General features: G+C 43.6%; 1 protein-coding gene across 8 annotated transcripts in view; it reads left to right on the plus strand.

Annotated features, from left to right (window-relative positions):
• Positions 1–24,136, plus strand: part of LOC138202571 (ELKS/Rab6-interacting/CAST family member 1-like) — a 130,596-nt gene that overhangs the window by 10,713 nt on the left and 95,747 nt on the right. For 4 of the 8 annotated variants that reach the window (XR_011178651.1, XM_069156702.1, XM_069156704.1 and 1 more), the window contains exons 3-9: positions 1,328–1,405; positions 1,644–1,799; positions 15,747–16,003; positions 16,091–16,262; positions 19,906–19,980; positions 20,231–20,386; positions 22,714–22,806. Coding sequence is in view for 5 of the 8 variants with exons in the window: in XM_069156702.1 (XP_069012803.1) it covers positions 1,328–1,405; positions 1,644–1,799; positions 15,747–16,003; positions 16,091–16,262; positions 19,906–19,980; positions 20,231–20,386; positions 22,714–22,806 (987 nt within the window). In the remaining 3 variants the exon portion in view is untranslated. The remainder of the gene's footprint in view (positions 1–1,327; positions 1,406–1,643; positions 1,800–15,746; positions 16,004–16,090; positions 16,263–19,905; positions 19,981–20,230; positions 20,387–22,713; positions 22,807–24,136) is intronic. The other 4 variants (XR_011178652.1, XR_011178653.1, XM_069156705.1 and 1 more) reach the window with 1 other exon arrangement.

The following is a 24,136-nucleotide window of genomic DNA, read 5'->3' on the forward strand; positions in this document are numbered from 1 at the left end:
AACTGCAAACTGAAAAAACAAAAGCTCAGAAACGCCATTTTTAAAAACCGCACAAGTTACGCAAACACTTGTTTCTGAGGGATATCCTAAAAAGGAGTGACATTAAAGGAATAGTTCAACATTTCAGGGTATGCGCTCATCTGCTTTCTTGCTGAGATTTAATAAGTAATCAAGTGTATCTCCCTCAATGTTGACCTTTTACTTTGAAGGACAATATGAGTTTGTTCAGTGTTTCCTGGCCATAAAAATCATAAATCCTCATTACTGTTACGTTCTTATCCTCAGAGAAAAATGCTCTAAAATAGGAGACAACATGGAAGATCTTAATTGTAGTTTTCAATAAGGAATATTGAGACGGAACTGATTTAGTATGTCGACGATCTTTGTCTCACCTCTGAGCGAAGCGAAGCCTTCTTACAACAAGCGTCAAAAATAAAAGAATCGTTTGTTCTCGGCGGACAAAGTCTTTTGTCAAGGAGATAAAAGTTTGCACCGGCTCCGTGTGGAAAGAAGATGGTGGCTTTTTGAAATGAATTTATCAAAGTGCTAAATGGTTATTTTCTTTTTCAGAACGGCTGCCTCTGAATAAAACAGGAGCACTGTGGGCATGAGTAGGTTTAAATAGACTCAGGTCTGCCCTCCCTCTACCTCTGCACCATTAGTCATAACCCGAGAGCTCATGTCTTCGGGACGCAGCTCTCCTCCTTCTACTTCTAATCTCAAAACAACAAAAGATTTTTTATCTTTCATCGCTCGCTAACTTTCGTTTCCAAATGTCACGCGTCTCTAATGTGTATTTGTTGCGACACAAGCAGGATCCCTAAATTACCTTTTTGAAAGCCAAAGCAGTTTGCGTCTGAAATATTAACCCGAGATATGTTTAATTCTTTAATACGCTTCTGCGCTGATGTCAAGATGAATTAAACATTCACATGAGAAACTTTTTCTCATTAACGCTGAAATATTTTTTGCAACATTTGAAGGAACCGTGAAGACAGTTAGAATATATATATATAAAACGTGTCCTTTTCCGTTGATCGTAAACTTTTTGCCCTGTCATGTCCGAACAGGTTTTTAACCTCGGCAGCAGTTTCAAACAGCTGTACATACATTAAGTGAGGGTCTTTCCAGGTTTTATTTTTTCATATTGAAATAGCTTTTCAGCGCCAGCAGTGTCTTTGAGAAGGAGCGGTTCACTTTCTGTAATTTAGTTTCATAGGATCACGAGTGCTAGCAGCAGCCACGGCAAACAGACGAGATGAAAATGATGTAAAACGCAAACAGAAATGAGGATTTTGTTCCACTAACACTGTTTGTGTGTTTCCAGGTGAGAGAAGGTGCGATGTCCGACCTGCAGACACAGCTAAGAGAAGTGCTGAGAGAGAACGAACTACTACGCAGAGAAGTCAGTATTCATTTATTTCGCAATATGTGTTTATCTTATTTTTCTGTTTGTTTACTTTGGGAGCTCCCCCGACAATTCTGCTGTCTTGAGCTTAAAAGGAAGATTAGAGCTTTGAGGACAAACTAAAAGCCAACACAAGTTAATCTGTAGATTTAATCGGGGTCTCTTCAGGCTTCCAGCGCAAACAAATAAACATTGATTTGAATAAATTCATCGTGTTTAATGTTATTTTTTACAGCTTGAGGGCAAAGAGTCCAAGTTGAGCTCTTCTATGAACTCCATCAAGACGTTCTGGAGTCCAGAGCTGAAGAAAGAGAGAGCGCTGAGGAAGGACGAAGCCACGAAGATGGCCGTCTGGAAGGAGCAGTACAGAGTGGTGCAGGAGGAAACTCAGGTAGGGAAACGATCTCAAAATCTTTAACAGACTATAATTGACTATCCGTGGACTGTTTACGCTTGCTGCTCAGCCAAAGAACAAATTAAAAGCTGGAGGGAGCAGTATGTCGGGAATCAAAGTCAGAAATCCCAAACCCGGTTGGATTTTAGCCTCGGCCTGTTGTTCTGCCGAGTTTTGTCTTGATGTAAAAAGAAACTGCCGACGGGCACAACGAGGTGCATTTCCTGCTAATTTTATGGACCGTTCTGGTGGATTTTTGTCAGACGGCCTTGAAGACGGGCAGACAGATGAAGCGGGCTGCCTGGTCGGGGGACTCCCAGCTGTCTGTTGTTGCTGGGACCATCTGGATGAGACCGAGACACAGCGAGTCTGGCAGCAGGCGGAAATATTATACAAGATGATGACACGCGCACAGACACACACTCGCGGTTACTTGCCGCCTCACGGTGCCTCATTTCACACATTGTCATGGTGAAACCAGCGCGGGACGTCCTTCACTGATTGCCCCCTCGATTTTTTTTTGATCGAAGAAAATCACATTTGCATTTCGGTCTTTGACACCTGCTCTGATCACTGCGCGTGGGAGTTTATTTAAGGCTTGGTTGCTGTTCCCGAAAGACAGATTTAATGTGGGAAAGGATTCGAGGTCGGTAGATGACATCAGTTTTATGTGCGTGAACGTGTTCGGTGGGTGCGTGCCTGCACATATGCATCCATAAAACTTGGTATTTATTCAAAATGATGCAGTGAGAATAGATCAGATGACTAAAGGAACAGATGATAAGTTAATTAATCTGTCATGTCGCTGGCCTTTTGCCAGATCCTCAGTTGCGAACACACACTCCTCTCTGGGGGTGTGTGTGTGTGTGTGTGTGTGTGTGTGTGTGTGTGTGCGTGTGTGTGTGTGTGTGCATGAGTGTGTGTGCCATAACGGCAAGTGAACATACACGTTAAGACACGTATGAATGTTTTCTGATCTACGCTGTTGGGAAATCTCTTCTGTGGTCTCGCTCTTTATTAATGCCCCTTCACTTTCATTCCCTTTCTTTCCTCCAGACAAATCACACCCTTTTAATCGCACGGCATCCTTTTCATTTCCTGCTTTCATTATCCCGTCACTTTCTCTTCAATCTCCCTCTTTTTCTGCTCATCTTTGGCCTTTTGTTTTGCCTCTCGCGCTCCTTTTTTTTTTTCTTTTCTTTTTCTCAGTCATTCTCATCTCTTCTATTTCTGTCTTCCATGCTTAGTCAGCGCTCCTGTTCTCTGTCCTCCCCTCCTTCCCCTCCCACCTCTCTCTCTCTGTGTGCGCCATCATCCTTGTGTTAGAAATTGGATTAAGTTACCTCCCAGTAATTTCAGGGCATGCGAGTTTCGGACACGCGTGTACGCCGGCTTCACGGCCCTGCCGAGGAATGCTCATCCCTTCTCCACCCTCCTTCCTTTCTCCTTCATTCCTCCGCACCTCCTCACTTATTCGCCGCCTCCTTCACGCTCGGGCCCACGATCTTCACCGCCCTTCCTCCGGCTTTTGTCATTTTCTCTTCCTCTTCTTCTATCTGTACTCCTCCTCTGTGTTAGTCCTTCTCTCACATGTAATTTCAGTGCCTCACTGCAGACTAAAAACCAGATTCACAGACATCTCTCAGGCTACGTTTGATCCATGAAGTAATATATGACTACAGCCTCGTGGTTGTCGGCCTCCGCCAAGCACTCAGGTTTCAATTTGCATCCATGTTAGTCCAGACCAAGCGTCAACCAACAGTGACGTCACCCACTGGTTAGTTCGGATTTTGGCCGTTGCCATCTCGCTATCTTGGAGCCGGAAGTGACCATATTTGGACGAGCTCGGGTGGATCTGACTCGATCTGATTGGAAACCCCAGGTTTCTACAGCCCGCCCACCGATAGCCGTAACCTGACTGCACCACAGGCCTGTCAATCAAACAGACACGCCCCCTCAAAACACGTCAGTTTGATTCTCATTTTCTATTTAATGACGGGATTCCTTTTAGATGAAATGTCAGAAAACTAATAAGAAGGAGGGACTTTAGCTAACAAAACCGGGAGTCTGTGGAGCCCAAGGATTTTTGAAGCCAACCTCTACATGCCCTCGGTGGCATTGCAGCTTGAGGCGCTTCCACATCGGCCTCATTTTTCAGACCCGAAAGCTACGTCCACATTTATGTAGTCAATGGTCCAGATTCATGTAATATACGTCATGTCGTGAAGACTTTGAAGGAAAGTGTTCAATTGCTTGGCAGCAGACAAAGCCTCACATGTTGCTTCAAAGAAGCTAAAACGTGGGTGCTTCACACACATCTTCAACCTGACACCACAAAAGATGAAAATATTGTTGCTTTCTCTCAAAAACAGAGAAGTAATTTGGGCAAATATAGGAAATCCGCAGGTTTTCAGTCAGATCAAATGGGAGGGTGTTTTGTTTTACATCCCTCTAAGCTTTAAAAATACTTTTCTCTCCTTCTTTACCGCCATTTGCTTTCTATTATCTAACTTTTATGTCTCTGGCTCACTCAATTGCAGAACTTTCTACTCGTTGTCACCACACTCTCCGTCTCTTTACTGCTCCTCTGTTTTCTACTCTGCCTCACCATGTTACTGCCACTCTGGGACTCCCTCTCTTTCAAAGCCCTCCTCTCCTTCCTCTCCCTCCTCTCCCTCTCTTCCCTCTCCTCATCTCCTCCCTCTCTTTCACAGCCCTCCTCTCCCTCTCCTCCCTATCTTCCCTATCTTCCCTCTCCTCCATCTCCTCCCTCTCTTTCAAAGCCCTCTTCTCCCTTTCCTCCCTTTCCTCCCTCTCCTCCCTCTCCTCCCTCTTCTCCTCTCCATCTGGGCCTGTGGCGCAGGTTCGCCACAGAACTCATTTTAATAGACCGGACACACACCAGTCGAACTCCTCTATTGATCTGTATCCAGTTGCTGCTCTATTCAGCGTTGTCCGTCTCATTTGTCACTGGCAGCGCACCGCCGTGCTTTAGTTTCTGTCTTTTGTGCGAGCATGTGTGTGAATGTGTTCACCCAATTCGTTCCACCTCTTTGATCACAGCAAGTAAGTACAATGTTTCATGCAGAAAGGAGGAGAACAGAAAAAAAAAAAAGGAAAAACATGAAGGAATGTCTGGAATGCCAAAAGAAAAGCTTCACTTGTAGAACTTTTGTTTTTCTTCCTTTCTCTGTTTTTGATAATTGGCTTTTTACACTAAAAACACACCATTTTTTTGGGGGGGGTCTATGCACATCTCCCCCCCTTTGCATTCCTAACGGTTTCTATTGAATAAATAGCAGCAGTTGGCACCCATGATGGTAACCATGACATGCAGGTTTTAACTGGGCGTCACTGTTTCCATTCGACAGCATACTCTCCTGAAAATAAATCTATGCAGCTAAGGAGACATTCCTCATCGTAGTGATGATTTTCCACCAGGTTTCGTGTTCAAAATGACACTAAGGTTGGCAGTTTTATGGCTCAGACTTTGTGTCCAACAGCCTTCACTTGGCAATGATACTCAGTGGATTTCTGCTTCTTGAATATTTATAGAAAGATGGTCTTGCAGATTCCTCGTGAGGATCCAAAACTGAAAAACGTACGAGACGATGAACTAAAATATGATAAAGAAATTACTCTGGCAACCGTATAAAATGAAAAAATTAACACGCTTTCTGAGGCCTGTTCAGCTCCCTATTTATATCACTCAATAAAAATGGTACTTGCAGTAAAGCACCTTCACATTGTTTCCCATACGTCCACTCACAAACCAATGGTGACAGAGTGGCCACGCAAGGTGCTCGCAAGTTCAGTGTCTTGCCCAAGGACACTTGGGTATGTGGACTGGAGGAACCTGGGATTGAACCGCCAACCTTTTGATTAGTGAGCAACCCTCTCTACCATCTGAGTCACAGCCGCTGGTAAAAAAACACCAACAATATGTAGAACAGATAACAGCAAAAAAATATAGATGTTAATCAGTTCAGTTCTCTTTTTTTTTTTAAATGTTTTAACAAATCATTATTTCAATAATTGTAATAAATCACGTCATCATATCTGGGCCCCGCTTAAACTGGCCTGTACACTAATGCTGTCCATTTTCTCTGAAATCCAAGCAAAATGATCACAGTAAGGTGCAACATGATACACATATTGAGCCTGCTGAAACTGATCAGTTTTTAAAATGGAGTTTTGTGTCTCGGTTGCTCGCCTCTCGCTCTCTCTCTGCTCAGCGTGGTCCCACTGAATCATACCAGCTGAACAATAACCACTCTGTCTGTCTGCTTGTGGGCCTGCTAGATGCAATCTATCATCTACTGTACTCCAGGCGAGCTGTGTGACGTCAGACAGACCCAACGAGAGTGTGTGTGTGTGTGTGAATGTGTGTGTGAGTGACATTGAGAGAGAGAGGGGAGGGGGATGGACTGTGTGAACGTATGAAACGCTGGTTGTGCGACTGCCTGTTTTTGTCAGCTCTCGTGTGTCACAGCAGACTGGTGTGTCTTGTGTGTGTACCGTATGCTTCTTCATATATTTTCCATTGTATTGAATTTGCGTGCAGTGATTCTTATTTGATTGTGTTTGATGTGAAAGAGAGAGCGAAAAAGGCAGGTTCTGTTTGCGCGTAACAATGTGTGCGTTTCATGGAAATGGACGGCAGTTGGCAATTATATAATGTCAGAAGTTGTGTGTGCGTGTGTGTGTGTGTGTGTGTGTGTGTGTGTGTGTGTGTGTGTGTGTGTGTGTGTGTGTGTGTGTTTGTGCGTCTGTGTTTTGGAGACAGTTCATCTGCCAGTGGCTGTTGTACTTCTACTGCTGCACTGTTTTTATTCTCTTCAATTATTTAACTTAAGAGTCAAGGTGCTGGTGGGGAAAAGAGGTGTGTGTGTGTGTGTGTGTGTGTGTGTGTGTGTGTGTGTGTGTGTGTGTGTGTGCGTGCGTGTGTGTGTGTGTGTGTGTATGTGTGTGTGTATGTGTGTCAGTTTCTGTAGAAAGAGAGAACACATTTTTCCGTCGTCATTATACCATATGCGAGATTGTTTTCAGTTTCTTAGCAAGACGATGTGTTCGTATGTTTATTTCATTTGAGTCTGAACACTGTGTTTGTTGCCTTCACTCGAGTCCACTGGTTTTGTTTTGTTTCGGGGTCAAATTGTAGCTGCAAAGCGTGCGTGCGCGCGTGTTCGGGGTTAATCCAAACAGGCAGGTGAACGCAGTTCCCGTTACACCTGGGCGACACTTCGCCTTCGGACGAGATGAGAAAGTAGAAGGAGAGGTTGTCTTGCCTCTCTTCTTACCGCTGTCATCCTCCTTCTTCTCGCTGAGAGCGCGTGCGCGCGAGAAACGCCGACCGGCACTCGAGTGTGTTTTCCACTCGATGAACATAGCAGTAAGTCAGGCCTTCAGGTTAATGTACAAATGGATGGTGCCACCGGAGCTCTGATCCGCTCCGCCTCTGCAGTGGAAATGTTTAAATCATCTTGAGTATAAATAACCACGTCAAACGTAGTCATCGACTTGTTTTATGAGAGCACAGTAAATAAAGAAGGAGGCGTTGGTCTAATAGGCCTAATAGAAACAGTAAAAGCACTTCGGAGCAGCTTCTGTGCTGACTGAGTAGAGACGTGTAATCACTGCTCAGCACTTAATGTTATTACACCTGGATTTAAGTTGAGCATCTTGCGTTTCTAATTTCATTATTCCAAGCTGGCAGTGAGGTTATCCTCATGGGCTCAGAGTTGTTCAAATCCAATAGCAACCGGCGGTGCCAATTGTTTCCTGTGTGAGATTTCCATTTACTGTACAGAAAAGAAAAAAAAAAATGTTTCCAGCATGAGTTTGTGTGCCAGCTGGCAGCAAAAAAAATGCTTTGCCTGGCAAATCTGTAGGCTGCCATAGATCTGAAAAAATAAAAGAAGAAGAAGAAGGAGGAGGAGGGGGTGAATGGTGAAGAATGGATCAGGAAGATGGATTGAGATGTAAAGATATCGTAAAATGTAGAGAGGGAGATGGAAATCAGGGGAGTGGAGGATAGATCAAACTGGAAAGCTGGGGGACGAAGGCCAAGAGGACGGAGGAAAAAGAGGAGAGACGAATGGATGACATCGACAAACTGAGCTGCAGAAAGCACACGAGATGTCGAGAAAGAGGAAGACTGATGGATGTCGGCGTGACAGGAGAGAAATGGACCAAGAGGAGGAGAGTGGATGAAAAGATAGAAGAGAAATAGATTGAAGACATGAGAGGCAGGAAGTAGGAAAAGTGAAGAAAGTTATGAATGAAAGAAAGAATATGATGATCTGAAAATAGTAGCATTGCTCTTCTGATTGCATATTTTGTCAGTCCCTCCTGCGATCGCAATAATTAACTCAAATTTAAGCAAACTCTGCAATATTTGCGGGGACTTGCAATGTTTTCGTTCAAAATATCGTCAACAGAGGCTTTGCTGAAAGTAATACGGCATAAAGTTAGCCTTTTCAAACAACCCTTGCTTTATCGACAAAAGTAACTCCTCATTTACAATCAGAAAGGCACCAGGCTCCAGTTTTTTTTTATCACCACATAAACTAATACTCATAATATTCAAATTCCCGCAATTTTAAGCAAAATCCGCAAAATCAAACGGTTTTGTTGTCATTAGTAGCTTCATATTTCCAAGTCAGTCAGACTGTCACAGGTAAACAGGCAGAGCCGAGTCACAGGCAACTTTCACATTTACTCTGACCTGAATCGAAATGTAGTTCAACATTACAGCTGGGATGTCTCGTTATAAAGTGAACTTTAGATGAAACTCTCTTGGATGAGAGTTGGAGATGAAGCAGATGGAGGATGGGGTGGGGGAGTGGGTGGGGGGATTTATGGAGCGAGAGTCAAAGAGAAAAAGCTGAACATGTGAATACACACAGGGATTCTGCACAGATTTTTGTGCATTCCTCAAGAGTCCCACCTCTCAGCTGCGGCTCTTCAACGCCCGGATCTCTGATGACTCGTCCTCAGTCAGTCGGCTGAATCGGTTAAAGCTAAAGTCACTCCTTCTTATTAGTTTTCTGGAGTTCCGTCTGAAAATAATCCCGTCATTAATCAGATGTTAGGCCTCAAAAAGGCGGTATTTTTTTTATTTTTTATTTTTTTTTTTTGGGGGGGGGGGGGGGGTAGTTTGATTGACAGATTTTAGCTATAAGAGGGTGGGGCATAGTGTCCTTCGGTTTCCGATCAGATCGAGTCAGATCAACCCCCCCTCCCCCCACGAGCTCGTCCAAATCTGGTCCCTTCAGGCTTCAAACCCATGAACTTTGTTCAAAACTACAAAAAAAAACAAGACCTTTAAAACACTTGCTGTGGTGGCATCTGCAGTGTAGGGAGTGAGGCTGCACCGAGAGGATCGGAGTGTGAATATCTCGGAGAAGACAGCGAGCGGCCTCAGCAAAGTTTCAAAATGTCATCTTCTAAAACGCTGTGATAATGACGTCTCCGTGCGTCTCTGCCAGCCTCGTCTCGCTCCTTCTGTTGCCTGCAGTCTGCGCTCCTTTCCGTCCTCTGCTATGACTCGTGATTCCCCTCGCATGCGAGTTTGTGTGCGATCATATGAGCGTCGTTCGAGCCAGCGTGCACGTTCGTGCGCAACGTGTGAGACGATCGCACTTTCTGAAGTCCAAACGTCCCGACGGAAAGACTAAAAAGCTCCGAAAATAGTTTTATTTATTGCAGCTCATCATCCGAGCGTTTCAAGTGTGAGCGTTATTGTGCTGGGAGTGTTTTTTGTGTGTGTGTTTGTGTGCTTTTCACACACCAATGCTCATCAGTAACAGATGGTCCTCAAACCTGTGTGTTTATTTAGTCGGGATGGAGAGAGGTGATGGAGAGAAAGAAAGAGTAAGGTAAATACAGGGGGTTGGGGGGGGGGGGGGGGGGGGAGAGCAGATGGACAGAAGCAAGAAGGGCCAGCAGGAGCAAGAAAGACATGCACGCAGAGAACTGAGGGGAAGAGAGAGGAAGAGGAGGAAGAGGAGGAGGAGGAGGAGAAAAGGGGAGGAGACCTCAACACTCGGGAGTCTTATAAAACTTTAACTTCGATGCAGAGACACAGTGTTCATTTTTAAAGTGGAAAGAAAAACGGAGACAGGAACGATGTGAAAGTGAAAAGATAGACGGCTTCAGTTTTCTCTCCTTTCCTGCAAGGCTGTGATTTTGTGAATTTTCCCTCTCTGCTCTGTCCACTTTCTCTTTCTGCTTTCGCGTGTGCGTGCGTGTGTATGTGTGTGTGTGTGTGCGTGTGTGTGTGTGTGTGCGTGTGTGTGTGTGTGTGTGTGCGTGTGTGTGTGTGTGTGCGTGTGTGTGTGTGGTAGCCACGTCCTTATAAGGAGTGAGTTTGGGAAGAGTTGTTGGGGAATGAGCAGAATTACAGTTCAGTTACTCCCCTCTTCTCCTGCTGCTTTTCCTTTTTTATTTCTCTCTGCCTCTGAAATCTATGTCTTTCTGTCTGTCTTTCTGTCTGTCTGTCTTTCTTTCTGTCTGTCTTTCTGTCTGTCTGTCTCTCTCTCTCTGAAAATATCAAACATATATACATGACAGCTGAGATGGACTCTTGTTCTGTTCTATTCTCTCGTCTTCTTCTTCTTCTTCTTCTTCTTCTTCTTCTTCTTCTTCTTCTTCTTCTTCTTCTTCTTCCTCCTCCTTCTCCTCCTCGTCAACCTGTTCAAACCCACCACTGACCCTAATGTTGCATCTCTAAGTGATAGATTAAGATCAACATGTCACTCTTACCTATTTCTCTGTACTTAAGTTTTTCCACCGCTTTCATTTGAATACATGACATAGATACATTTTTATACACATCAGTCTGCTCTCATTCGTTTGGAAAGTGAGGCGTTTTCTCATGTTTTCCACCCATTTGTCTTTTTTATTTTTTTTTTATTTTTTTTTTTATCTACATTTTATTTCCTCTTCGTTGTCTTCTTCATCCTCCACCTTTATCCTCAGAGAAAGAAGAGAGTGTTAATCTGCCTGTTGTCTAATGCCTGAGTGGGCGATGCTTTCAAACTGTGCACGGTCATTACACACACACACACACACACACACACACACACACACACACACACACACACAAACACACACGCAGCATGACCACTGCTGCCTCCAACATTGTGTTGTCTGCCTCATATGTGTGTGTCTGCGTGTGGGCTCTATCGTGTGTGTGTGTGTGTGTGTGTGTGTGTGTGTATATCTATGTATGTGTGTGTATGTGTGTATGTGTGTGTATGTGTCCATCCAATTGTGTACGCGTTTCTGTCACAGTGTGTGTCTGTTTGCGAAGGGGGGACAAGCATGACTCAACCGGCAAGTGCAGAATAAGCGAGGGATTGGACGGAGGAGTAATAACGAAGAGATGGTTAATATTGAACGACAGATGAGCCGCGGCCGGAGGGAGAGATGACGAGCGGATGGAAAAATTGTCACCGTGTTCTCAAACGGATTTTTTTTTCTGTTCTCTCTCCTTCCTCTAACGATGAATAGGAATGGTGTAGACTGCACATTAGCTGGCGAGGGCTCTGTTGTGTTTTTAGGCAACAATTATATTTCATATTTGAGCATCCAAAGATACAGGAACACGTCCTTCGTATCTCACGCCGACTCAACTGAGCTTTCCATTCGCAAACGTTGTGTCGCTGAAGATGTTCATTCACAGATCACGACTTTTTCCCTCGATAAAATCACTGAAGTGAATCTTACACTGCAGTTATTTCACGCGTTTGGGGGAACGTTTGTTTATTGTAGCTGGAGAAAACAATGTGCAATGTTGTAATGATGCCGTCGAGGCCGTGCTGGTTGCAGCTTGATCAGGAGACATTTTGAGATTTTTTTTGTTTTTTGTTAAAATATTCTGCTCTCATTTTAGGAGCTTTGTTGCAGTCGTCTGGATAGTTTGACCTATTTATTGTATTGTTGTTTCTGATATCAACCAAAGTGAAACCACAGGAGACGGCGGCCACAAAAAGGTTTGCAGTCAATTCAATATGGAGTAGAAGAATAAAAGCATTCAAGCGATGTCTTTGTGCTCTTTTGAAGAGGTTGCTGTTGGGGAAAATAAAGTGTATTTAAACATGTTTTTTTGTGTGTTTTTTTTTCAATAAGCCGGCCTCTGAAGTGCGTGTAGATGCGGATTCATATAGTTTTACAGTAACCATGATACTTGAGGAGTTTGCTGCTAAAACACATTACTGCTTGTTCAGTGCACTTCCACTGTGTTTACGTAAATTCATTCTCTCATTCATAAATTCATAAGTTTCTCAAGGAACTTCAGCGTCATGCTGGAAGCTGACGTGCTACTGAAAAAAAGATGAGGACTGTTTAATAACAGTCAAAGTTGCCATGTGCCATCATGCCAGCATGGCAATTTCCCATCATGCACTTGAAGAATTTATCAGTCCCTTGCTTAGACGTCTGAGGGAAAGATGTCACCTTGTTGTTTATTTCTCTTCTTTGCTGTGAAATTGTTTGTTTGTACAAATAAACTGAAAACTGAAGTGAAGACGCAGTTAGAAATGATGTCTTTACATGTTTTGTTTCATGCGAGATGAGTTTGTTTTGTGTACATGTGTGTGTTTGCGTATCTATCCCAGTCCCCTGTGGAATTAGGAAGTGTCTGACCGGGTCAAAGGTGATGGTTTCAAAGACGACTCGGCAAAAACGGAGAAAAAAAACCACACCTCTTATCCAGACCAGCGCTCTTCTCTCCTTCTGTTTCTGCCGAACACAATTAACACCCAGTTTCCTCTCCGCTCCGTCCTCCTTATCTCCCTCTGCGCTTGTGTTATTCTCTTCTTGCTTCCTATGATATTTCCCTCCCTTTTTCCGTCTCTCGTGGTCTGGCATTTCTCAGCTCTACATTCCAGCTCTGTGTGTGTGTGTGTGTGTGTGTGTGTGTGTGTGTGTGTGTGTGTGTGTGTGTGTGTGTTGGGGGGGCCGAGCCCTTGTGTCTATTTGTGTGTGTTAGTGTGTGTTCTGGCTCTGAATTCTTTATATGTAACCTTTTGAAGTTGTGCTTGTGTGTGAGTGTTCATTCTGTATTTGCTTGACTTCATGTGGAAGCTCACTGATTTGCATTTGTGCAAGCAAGGCTACGGAGGCTGTGTGTGTGTGTGTGTGTGTGTGTGTGTGTGTGTGTGTGTGTGTGTGTGTGTGTGTGTGTGTGTGTGTGTGTGTGTGTGACAGTGATGCATGCAGGCATGAATGTTCAATGCTTAAATAGCACATGAAACATATGCAGTTCATATTACTGTAAATTAAATTAAATTACTGTTAATCTCTGACCCTCCTTTTCACACACCGTACATTTTAAATTTTTTTTTTTTTTTTTACAATTAATAAAATTATTTGGTAAAAGGCAAAGTGAAATGTATTTATGTTGTAAAATTCAGACATGAGACAGTTTAAAAGTACTTTACAGACATTTATACTTGGAAAGAAATTGGAAATAAAAAAATTACTCAGAGGCTGTATTCAAAATCAAACATATCGGACATTTATTCTTGCAAGAAGGAGCAAATACATGTGCACTCAAAGAAGGATGTCCAGCATTGCTCGAAGTCTCTCCTCCGTAGTTCAGCTTATATACAGTGTGACAAAACAGTTGACAGTCACCCCATTCCCTCTGTATATCTGATTTTGTAGATAGTACTGAGTGAGGTCGTAGGTCACAAGATAAAGGTACAGAGATGTTGCAACTGAGACTATAGAACCATGTTGTGCAACAGATAGACAAACATTTGACAAGTATGATGAGTTCATTATTTTTCCATCAACATGTTTAATGTTTGGATGCTTTTTTTGATCAAGTGCTTTGAAAATGAAATAAAATTGATGTCGGTTAACTGCCTGTTGAGCAAATAATCAGTTCACTTATCATTATTACAAATAGTTGAGGCCGTGGCGTTGTTTTGTTGCGTGGGTGGGTGGGTCAGTGTTTGCATTTCTGAGGAAGGAGTCATGGTCCGCATCGAGACGGGAGGCTGAAACAGACAGACAGAATATTTAATTAAGTGCTTTCTATCGCTCGCTGTCTTGTCTCTCTCTCAGTCTTCAGGGAAGTCCTAGATATGTCAGCCGTCACTCTGTGTGCGTGTGTGAGGAGGTATTGTATGAGTCAGCAAATCCACCCACACACACACACACACACACACACACACACACACACACACACACACACACACACACACACACACACACACACACACACACACACACACACATATATACAGTGATGCGATAAAATGATTGAGCTGATAAGATGTTAGTTCATTTGTGTCGGTAGAAATCTAGAAACGAACAAACTGGGTGAGACAAAGCAGAAGAGACGCGTCTCCCCTCCGGCTGTCATGTGACACAAAGCAGAGCCATCGTGAAAGACAGATGTTGATGTATTATCTCATTAGCTTTGATCCAATGTTTTTTTTCATGTCTCTGTTTATGTGAGCAAACAGTATGTTTGGGATCACTATCTGCTGCTTGTACCTGCTCCTTCCTCTCAATTCCATATCTAAGATGTGTTTGTCTCTGCTTCCTCGCTTCCTTTAATCTTTTCCTTTAATCTCAGTGTTGATTAACGGCAGCTGCGGGGGAGCGATAGCATCACCTGACTTTTCCAACCTCTCGGCTTTCTTTCTCCTTTCTCTTTTTCTTCTTTAATCTCCTGTTCAGCTCGCCTCTCATCTCTTCTCAGGTAGCTCTCTCTGCTACCTGTATTATTTTTTATCTCTGGAAATTCTCCCCGACTCGTGTGGCGATGTCCTGGCTGCTGTCCAGGTTGTGCGTGACGCATTTTTTAAAGTAAAAGCCCGGGGACATCGTTGTGACATCAGTTATGACGGAGTCCGCTTTTGTCTGCCTCGGGATTAGTCATGTCTCGTCTTCCTCAGCCATGATGGCTGTGATACTTACCTGCCAGCGCACTTTTGTAACACATCTATGAAGATGACACACACACACACACACACACACGCTGTCTCAGTCACGCACTGTCATGTTGCTGAGGAACAGTCTTGATCCAGTTTATGTTGGTTTGAAATGCAAAATTTGTCAGGCTGGTATTCGTAGTTTTGCACATTTTGATCCATGGTGCACTACTGTGATCATAAAGTTTATCTGGATTTTTGGCCATTAGAGGTTACATATCAAGAACCTTTAGGGATCCATCATTCATCTTTTTCTTTCCCCACATAATATCATCTCCTATCCAATACTAGTGTTTCCCTTTTATGATTTAAAATCTATATATCTCACATTATGGACTGCATTTAGGCTCATTGGCTAACATGGACATAGTTTTTACTGCAGGACTAAAACTGAATACTGCTCCAGCGTCTCTGATTGGTTTATTCTTGCTGCCAAATCCAGTCCCACAATGAAAACCTCTTCAAAAAGCAAAGCCTTATTGTCTGATTTTAGTGTAGCACAGTGCTTTACCCTGTTGCTCCCGACATCCATTCATGTTTTTATTTTCAAGTTTTGTATTCCTGTCTTACTTAAAAAGGACGAACACAACAGGCCAAATATATTTTTGGCCTGTAACGTACCTCAGCTTGTTCTGATGATCCTCAAGTGTCACTCGGGAGACCAAATCTACTCCCTCCAGCATTTTTCTGCGATGATGTTCCTCAAATATGACTTTCTTGCTCTGGATTCAAAGCCTGCGTTACTTAGTCCTTTCTACCATCAAATTGGGTTACTAAGTGGTGTTTTGCATTGCCTGGTCTGTAAACAAGCTTTTATATTAACCATAAGTCTGGAAACCCCCCAAATCTCTGCTTGTGGTACATAAAAGTTTAATGATAGAACTATTTGGTTGCACAATAGAACAATACAAATCTTACAACACATTCTTTAGCAACAGCACCACAGTCACATGCTTACAGTTATGAACTGAACCTCTCTGTCTCCCACCAGCATCTTCAGTGCACCATCCAGGCTCTACAGGATGAGCTCCGAATCCAGCGCGACCTCAACCACCTCTTCCAGTCCGACTACTCCGAGTCCGGTCGCCTCGGAAACCACCCCATCTCCCCTCAAGAGATGACGGAGGAGAACTTCCTGCGTCTCCACGCCGAGTACGAGCGGCAGGTCAAAGAGCTCTTCCTCTTGAGGAAGACTGTGGAGGAAATGGAGCTGAGAATAGACACCCAGAAACACACACTAAATGCCAGGTGAAGATTAACTGCAGTGTGAAATTTATTTCAGTATCTCGGTGACCTCTGGTATTGCATTAACTCCATTTTGTTGTTGTCTGATAGGGATGAGTCCATAAAGAAGCTGCTGGAGATGTTGCAGAGTAAAGGCCTGTCGTCACGGGCGACCGAGGAGGACCACGAGCGGACGAGGCGACTGGCCGACGCGGAGATGACCATCCACCAACTGGAGGGCCTGCTCGAGCAAAAAGACAAGGAGATGCTGCAGCTCAGAGAGGTGTGTGTGCGACTGGCAGAGAGGACACAGCGTGCAATCAGGCGCTCCCATGTGTGCAGGGGGTTCGTCTTTGAAGTACAGCCAGATGTGAATGTGTTCAAATCAAGGGTTGTGTCATATCCAGGCAGGGCTCGTCCACGGCCGCTTCCACTCTTGGCTCACATTTCAGTTTCATACAACACAGAGAACTCCACGCACACCAAGACAAACAGGAATGCACACTCACTCTCCTTTGTCTCTTCTGTAACTTCTCTTTCAGCTGCTTTAACTTTGCATTCACCAAAATGTTGTTTTATACAACAGCTCCCCCCAGTGGTAAGAGGTTGTTAAACGAACAGCATAATATTAAAGATGGACTTTTCAGTATATGTTTAGGTCGGTGTACAAAATGCCTCCGATGCGCTTTAATACATCTTCAGAAGCAATAATTCACAGATATTTGATGACTGACAAACTTTTCCAAACAATGTTAATTTTCCTTCCAGTCCACAGTCCTTAATAATCGGAGAACTGAAAGTTAAAGGGGAGTCAGTTAATAAGAGAAACACTGTACTGAATTGCAAAAAGGGAAAGTTAGAAATGTGAGTGACGTGTTAGTGGTAATATGATTTTTGAGATTTTCCAGTCAAGGTTTATTTATGACGCATAGATATCCTTCATTGTTGCAGATTTAAGATACACACATATTTATGTCTAATATGATTTCATATATAAATAAAGCAAACTAACCAAACAGCTAAAACAAAAGGAAAAACCTGCACAACAAAACTATTTTGAATACCAATCTACTAATGTGTTTGCCAGTGTGCAGACTGACACACATTTTGTATGTATATTTTTGGATTATAAAAAGATAAATACAGTATAGCCTTACATATGTGCTGGTGAGTGATGCATCATTAAATGTATCACAGACAGCAAATGACTAAAAAAGACAGTTAGGAAGCATTTATATTTTCAGAAAGGGATTAAAATGTAATTAGGGCCAACAGTCTCTGCAAATGACTTCTGCTCTGCCATATTCCCCGGCTCATGTTTCTTCACGTTGCATCAGTGTGCTGGACAGAGTTTCACTTTTTCTACAGATTTCAACAACAGACAATGTTACACACACAAGCAGGAAACGTCTCTGGAGAACTGAAACGAGATTGCGCAAGATTTTGAAAGATGATTTCAGCCGATTTTAAAGTGAGAATTAGACGGGATTTGTCTGGCTAACTTCCTGCTGCACTGCCGACACATTTCACGAATTAACCAACGAGGTACAACTTCCTTACGGCAACATGTTCAGTTCTTCAACAATGTCTCTCGTGGGGACGAAGCTGCACATGCCGTTAATAATAGTGACTTCTGTACGGTGGCACATAAAGACTGTGAGGGTCCAAATCTAAACTACTGATACCCGATCATGAAACGTAATCACTGAAAATTTAAACAGTGAAACTTAAATACAAAATGTAGAAAATGTTATTTTAGATTTTAGATAAAGATGAGACACGCAGAGGTATAGATAAACTTTCAAGTTTACGTTGTGCTTCACGCCTGGGGAAAAAAAACAAAAACACAAATACCATCAACATAAATTCCCCATCGGATATAAAACACAGCAATAAATCTAGTGAGCACACACACGGAGGGTCGCGGGAGTAAAAGAGTAAACGGAGCGTAAGAGTGCTCCTCACGGTGATTATCAGGCACTTCAAATGCTACATTAGCAACACGTTAGCCTCAGACAGCTGAGTGGCCAGCTTGATTTGGAGTGAGCAAATCAGTGACTCACAAAAACAGTTAAGTATTCAGTAGTATTTGGTATTTACAGCACATTCTCCCAGCAAGGGCATTTGGAGATAAAAGACGACCTGACAACGCGTGCTCGGACTCCGGTCGGACGAAACGTTGGATACAACCACGTCGGTTAGGCAGCAGCTTAATGTGACCCAGCAAAGAGAAGTGAAGATGAACTCGGGGCTTTTCCATCTGAATATTTGAGCCTCAAAAATAACAACTCTTTGAAATTTGCAGCATCTTAAAATGACGTACTGGAAATTTCAAAGTGGTGAATTGATATCTCAAGACCACAGATAGATGGATTTCATCTTCTTTCATCTGCATCAGTTCATAATTTTACCTGTAACACTCTCCAGGATATCAAACCAGATGCTTTTTCAGGGAATATCTAAATGTGTTTATGAGAGTGTGTGTGTGGAGGGGGGGGGGGTATTCATAGCAGTCCTGCCAGCCCCTCTAGCGATGGCACCCTACTATCCCTTTCACATACGCGAGTTGTTATGCTTCCTGGCTTATGCATTAGCCATCTTTGTTAGCCTCTAAGTGTGTTTCCTCCAAAGAGAAGCGGTGATGCATGCGCTGCTACGTCCTGCTTTCATCCCCTCCCTGCCTCCCTCCCTCTTTGCCTCCCTCCCCCCCCTCCCTCGCACTCCTTTCTTTCTCTTTTTGTTCCTGTACTTCCTCCACTGCTCTCCCCCTTCGCACTCTCCCATTTGGACCTCACTTCATTTGACTAGTGAGTTGTGATGTGGTAACAACTGCCAGACAGATAAGATCTTATTGCATTTTTCTCAGTAAATTAGGGTTCGTCAAATATATTAATTTAGGGAATTTTTTTTGAAAATATTTTGATAATTTTGGGGGCATTTTTGGATAATTGAAATTATTATAAATTTTTTTTAATGGTTTTTGTGAGAGTTTTAGGGAAAGAAATTTAGTGTAAATCTACTGAATTCTTGCAGGGTTTTTAGCAACATTATATGTTATATGTTGTTTTGATTGCTGAAGGAGATTGAAACTGACATGCTGTAGTTTGTTTTTTGACCATCTGAAGCCATGAGACTGGATTCCTTCATTTGAATCAAATCGTTTGGTTTAATTTGGACTTTTAAACCATTTTATATTTCATTTAAACCCAGAGACGTTGAAGCTCAGGTGCTAATTCATCAAATTAGGATCAATTCAAGCTGTCAGGTTTGATCGGTCACTCGCATTTAAAGCTGAGACGGTGCCAGCTGAGGTAACGCCGTTCCCTGCCGTTGGAGCGATGTGGGACGGCCGGATCGACCCACGGAGGCTCCAAGCCAGCGCGGCTGCTCGAGGGAAACATCTCCTTCCTGTCGCTCCCTCTTTTCCTGTGTCTCCCTCCATCCCTATCCCACCTCCTTTCCACGTGTCTCCCCCTTTCCAGCCTTCTCCACCTTTCTCCCCATCTCGCCACCCCCTACTTCGTCCCTCTCCCTCCTACCCGGCCCCTTCTCCTCCCTCCCACCGGCATCCCCTCCATCCTGCCCCCTCCTGTCCTCCCCACTTGCCCTCTTTCGTCGTCGCCTCTTCGGTCCATCCCTTCCCGCACCCTTCCCTCCAGCACTCGCCCTCCTTCCCTGCTCCGTCTCCGCGGCCTACACCCACCATCCAGCCCTCCCTCCACCCCTTTCCCTCAGCTGCTCTCGCCTCCTCTCCCGGCCCACGACCCTCTCCTCACTCGCTCCATCCCTCGCTCCAAACCTCGCTCCACCCCTCGCTCCACCCCTCGCTCCACCCCTCGCTCCATCCCTCGCTCCACCCCTCGCTCCACCCCTCTGTGTCTCTGTCTTTGTCGTGGCCTGACCATCGAGGTGTGTATGTCCCTCAGGAGCTGCACAGGAGATATGAAGCAGCTCCGGAGTCAACAAAGACCAAGGCCCTGCAGACAGTCATAGAAATGAAGGTAAAAATAATTCCATGTTAACTCCGTACTACTCTGTCTTTACTTTAAACATGTCGTAGGTTTTACATTAGCCTTACCTGCCTTCAGCATGCTGTATCTTCTGAGTTACTCCTCGGTCTAGTTTTTGTGGACTTTCTTTGGTCGCGTTTGCAGCACTGCTCATTTAAATTTTTCATTATAACTCTGGCTCAGGTAGAGGGACTCCAACCTGCTCTCATTTCTGAACATGTGTGCGTTTGTGTCCTGCCAGGATGCAAAAATCAGCTCGATGGAGCGCGGCCTGAGAGAGCTGGAGGAGGAGGTGATCATGCTCAAGTCCAACGGTGCTCTGAGCAGCGAGGAGAGGGAGGAGGAGATCAAACAGATGGAGGTCTACAGATCCCACTCCAAGTTCATGAAGAACAAGGTGACGGCTGCACACGCACACACACACACACACACACACACACACGCGCACGCACGCACGCACACATGCACACACGGGCTAGACTGTTAAGTAATTTGGACAGTTACACTTTTTCTTCGTCTTCAGGTTTTCAGCACATTCAGCTTGAAATAGAAAATAGAAAAATGGATGCTGCATTAAAGCGCTGAGTCTCAGCTTTAACTTGATCAGATTTACGTCAGTATTAAAAGCACTGTGTGTGAGTTGTGGCTCTTTAGTGCCCAAATTGCCAGGGTTGAAAATGAATTGGCCATTGAAATGTTTTCTTGGCAGCTCTGGGACTTAATGCAGTTATTGATCGCAAAGGCTTTCCTTACGATATGAAACATGTGATCTTGTTTGACCTCTTGTGTTATTGTCCAGTTCCTTTTGAACCATCATCTTTGGGCACTGTCTATTAATCGGGGCTCGCTGTTCCTTCTATATTGACGTAGTCAAATTCAGGCAGAGACTTGCCTTAAAAGCATCATTTAAAAAATATCACACAAAAATATGTGTTCCTGTCCCAATACTGCTTGCCTGGATTTTATATGCAAAGTTATCACACAATTTTTTTTCCATTGTGTTTAGTTGGATTTTCTTGCTTCGCGGAGAATAATTTGGCTTTTTTTTTTGCTCTTCCCACCTCAACGGATGCAACTTCGCAGTCAGAAACAAAAAGTGTCGTCCTCATTAAAACAGCAGACTCGGTACTTCTGTCATGTGGGGAGGTGAAGCAGCTCCCAAATTCAGTCGACTTTTGCCGAGTTGAATTTGTTTTTGTTTGTTTGTGTCTCATCTGGAAGGAAGTAACGTGCAGCTTGTTTTACAGCAGCTTTTCCAGGCTTTGATTCCATCGCTGTCAGCATGTATTTTTATAGCGATACAGAAAATAATACCTCACATTCTTTTAGAAATACAGACATCATCAGTAGTTAAGAGCAGCAGCAGGTGCAGTGTTGTCCTCAAACAAAACTTTTGATTAACAACAACAAGCTACCACGTCGTTTGCTAGTCAAGAGCAAGGTGACGACTCGCTAGTTCACATGTTGGGAACTGTTTAAGTAAAGTGTCTTCAAAGGACACTGTAAGACAACACTTATTAGTATTTCAGCATGTGAGGTGCCTGGATGTGTTCGGAGTGGTCATCCACTGTGGCAGCTAATTTTGCGTGGCCATGGTGTGTTTTTCACTCTGCTAAGTAGGCTGCTTCCCTTCCTCACTCCTCTGGGCCGGGACCCTGAAATTGATTGAGGTACTCCATCGTTGAGGATCTTTAACTTCTTTTAGAGCTGCTTAGAGAACACAAGGAGAGAGAAGGCTCCATTTATCCACAGGAGACATGTCTTGTGTTTTTTTTTTTTTTTACTGGACAGCAACATCCTTCGATCAGAATGTATTCATCAATTGACCAGCGGATCAGATGGGACAGTAGAAGGAGCGGCCGAGGCTGTTGTGGAAACAGTTTACTGTTGCTGCGTTTCAAATGGTGTACTTTCATACGAACACTCACTATTTTGAATGCGTAAGTGTTTTCGCTGTCTAGTATGGAAGCATGCAGTGCACTACGAGTACCCAGACGACAATTTCCACACTATATGGTCGCCATCCTGGCTGCGTAGCGGAAAGGAAGGAGCACTGAGCTTAAGTGTTTTCAAATTGCAGCGTCTCAGGAAGCTGCAGCTGTTGCAGAACACACAAAAGTGTTCATTTTTGTATTAAGTACCACCATACTGCTGTTGGATAGAAGCCAGCGGTGTGTTTATTGTGTTAAACAGAGGGCAACGAAAATACGTTCATTTCTTGGTAAAATAATTAAAACAGCCGACATGTTGGCAGGTGATGCATTCAAATGTTACGGTTATTTCCCGTAAGTGCAGAACAGCAGTGTTCGATTTGATTGTCCAAATTTAAGTGTCAGTGTACTAACATGTAAGAGTACTATATGTGAGCGTACTAAAGGAAGTACGCTATTTGGAACACAGCCTAATGTTATTCATGTTTATTCATGAAATAAAAATGAACATGTTTTTTTTTTTGTATTTTTTCCGTTTTAATCAAACTGTAAATGTTTATTTCTGTTATTTCGATCTGTCACATGTTGTCACTGAATCTAATGTATAAGTTGACAGCTCAGATGCTGTGCGTCACTAGCAGTTGGCAAGCTTGTGTCCCTTCCTCGCGTCGCGGCTCCTCCCACCAGGGAAGCGAGACAAGCGACGCGAGGAGGAAACACGAGTGAGTGTAAGCGAGGAGCCACGCTCGCCCTAACGTGAAGCAGCCCCGGTGACGCCCTCCTCTCCTGCCAGGTCGAGCAGCTGAAGGAAGAGCTCAGTCACAGCCAGTCAGAGAAGGAGGAGCTAAGGCAGCGAGCCAATGAGCTCCAGCTGGAGGTGTCTGCAGTAAGAGACGCACCTCTATGTCTGTTTAATCTTTTCTTTTACTTTCCTTTCCTTTCTTTCTTTTCTTTCTTTCTTTCTTGACTGGCTGATGCTGCTTCATAGATTCCCAATAGTGTGACGTGCGTTCAGACGGCAGTAAACAACTATGACGCTCAAATGTCCAGAGTCCACACAACAGCCGACAACTGTTTATTTTGGAAAATATCTATTCTTGAAATAGATTTTGTTACTTTGCCACATGACCTGTCACTATATAGTATCATGATGTCCATTCTTCATACCTCCATCAGCCTCCTGCAGCTTTATCAACCAAAGCAGGACCTGAGAAATGATAACCTCTGTGTTTAGATTCAAGTGTGACTTTTTCCAAAAAGCTGTGGTAACAAACCTGTCATCTTCAGTCAGGCAAATTCACATGGAGCTGGTGTTTCCTGTCTTTTTGTTGCACCTACAAACTGAGGTCATCCGAAGAGCTCAGGATGTCGTTGTTTTCTGTGTGAGATCAGTGGCTTTTGACAGTGTGCAGTTGTTTCTAGCGGTCTGAATGAAACACTTACATAAGTGAAGCGGAGAATCCGGCAGCGCTGCAGTTTGTCTGTTTCTAACCTCTTTTTCTTCCTGCATGAGGTTTCTCTCAGATAGCGGCTTCCATCAGCCTGCTAATAGGTTTGCTTTGTTTTGTTTTAGATCTTTGGTTTGGGTCTATTCTTTTTGTGTGTTGTGTTGAATTAACTGACACGATTCACTCCCAGTCACATCAATGCCACAAAAACTTAACGCCAAGAGATGTTAGTGTTTCAGTTGTACTTCTCTATTTATTTGATTGTTTTTACCTTAAAGAATCGACCCCGACCCTCCAGTAGCTGAGAAGCGCTGCACTGACTTCCGTGTGTGTTTAACTCTTGTTTGCTTTTCAGGAGAGAAATTGGAAAACAAGGCTGTTTATTTATTTTTTCTACTCCTCAATGTGTCTGGATTACATTTGACACAGTAACCCTTTTAGAGGGTCACTCCCACAAGTAATACTAGTGGTTTTTTTGGTGTTATTTTTCAAGTTTTATTTAGACGAGGTGGGCCAGTGACAAACATGTACTGTTCTCTTTGAAGAACTGTCGGTATTTATTGATTTAGTGTTTATTTGTATAGGGACAAGTGTGTGGCATAAACCAATGTGACACACCACAGCATCGATAGCCTAAGCTAATTTGCGATGCCCGTCACCAGATGTACCTTTAAAATCTCGAGACGGTACAAATCACAAACTCAACAATACGTCTGCAGATTCAAAACACAAGATTCAACCAGAAAATACAGACAGAACGATACAAGG

The sequence above is a fragment of the Embiotoca jacksoni genome, unplaced genomic scaffold (assembly GCF_022577435.1).
Source record: "Embiotoca jacksoni isolate LCO1_2020_lvr unplaced genomic scaffold, fEmbJac1.0.p SCAF_21, whole genome shotgun sequence".
Taxonomy (NCBI): domain Eukaryota; kingdom Metazoa; phylum Chordata; class Actinopteri; family Embiotocidae; genus Embiotoca; species Embiotoca jacksoni.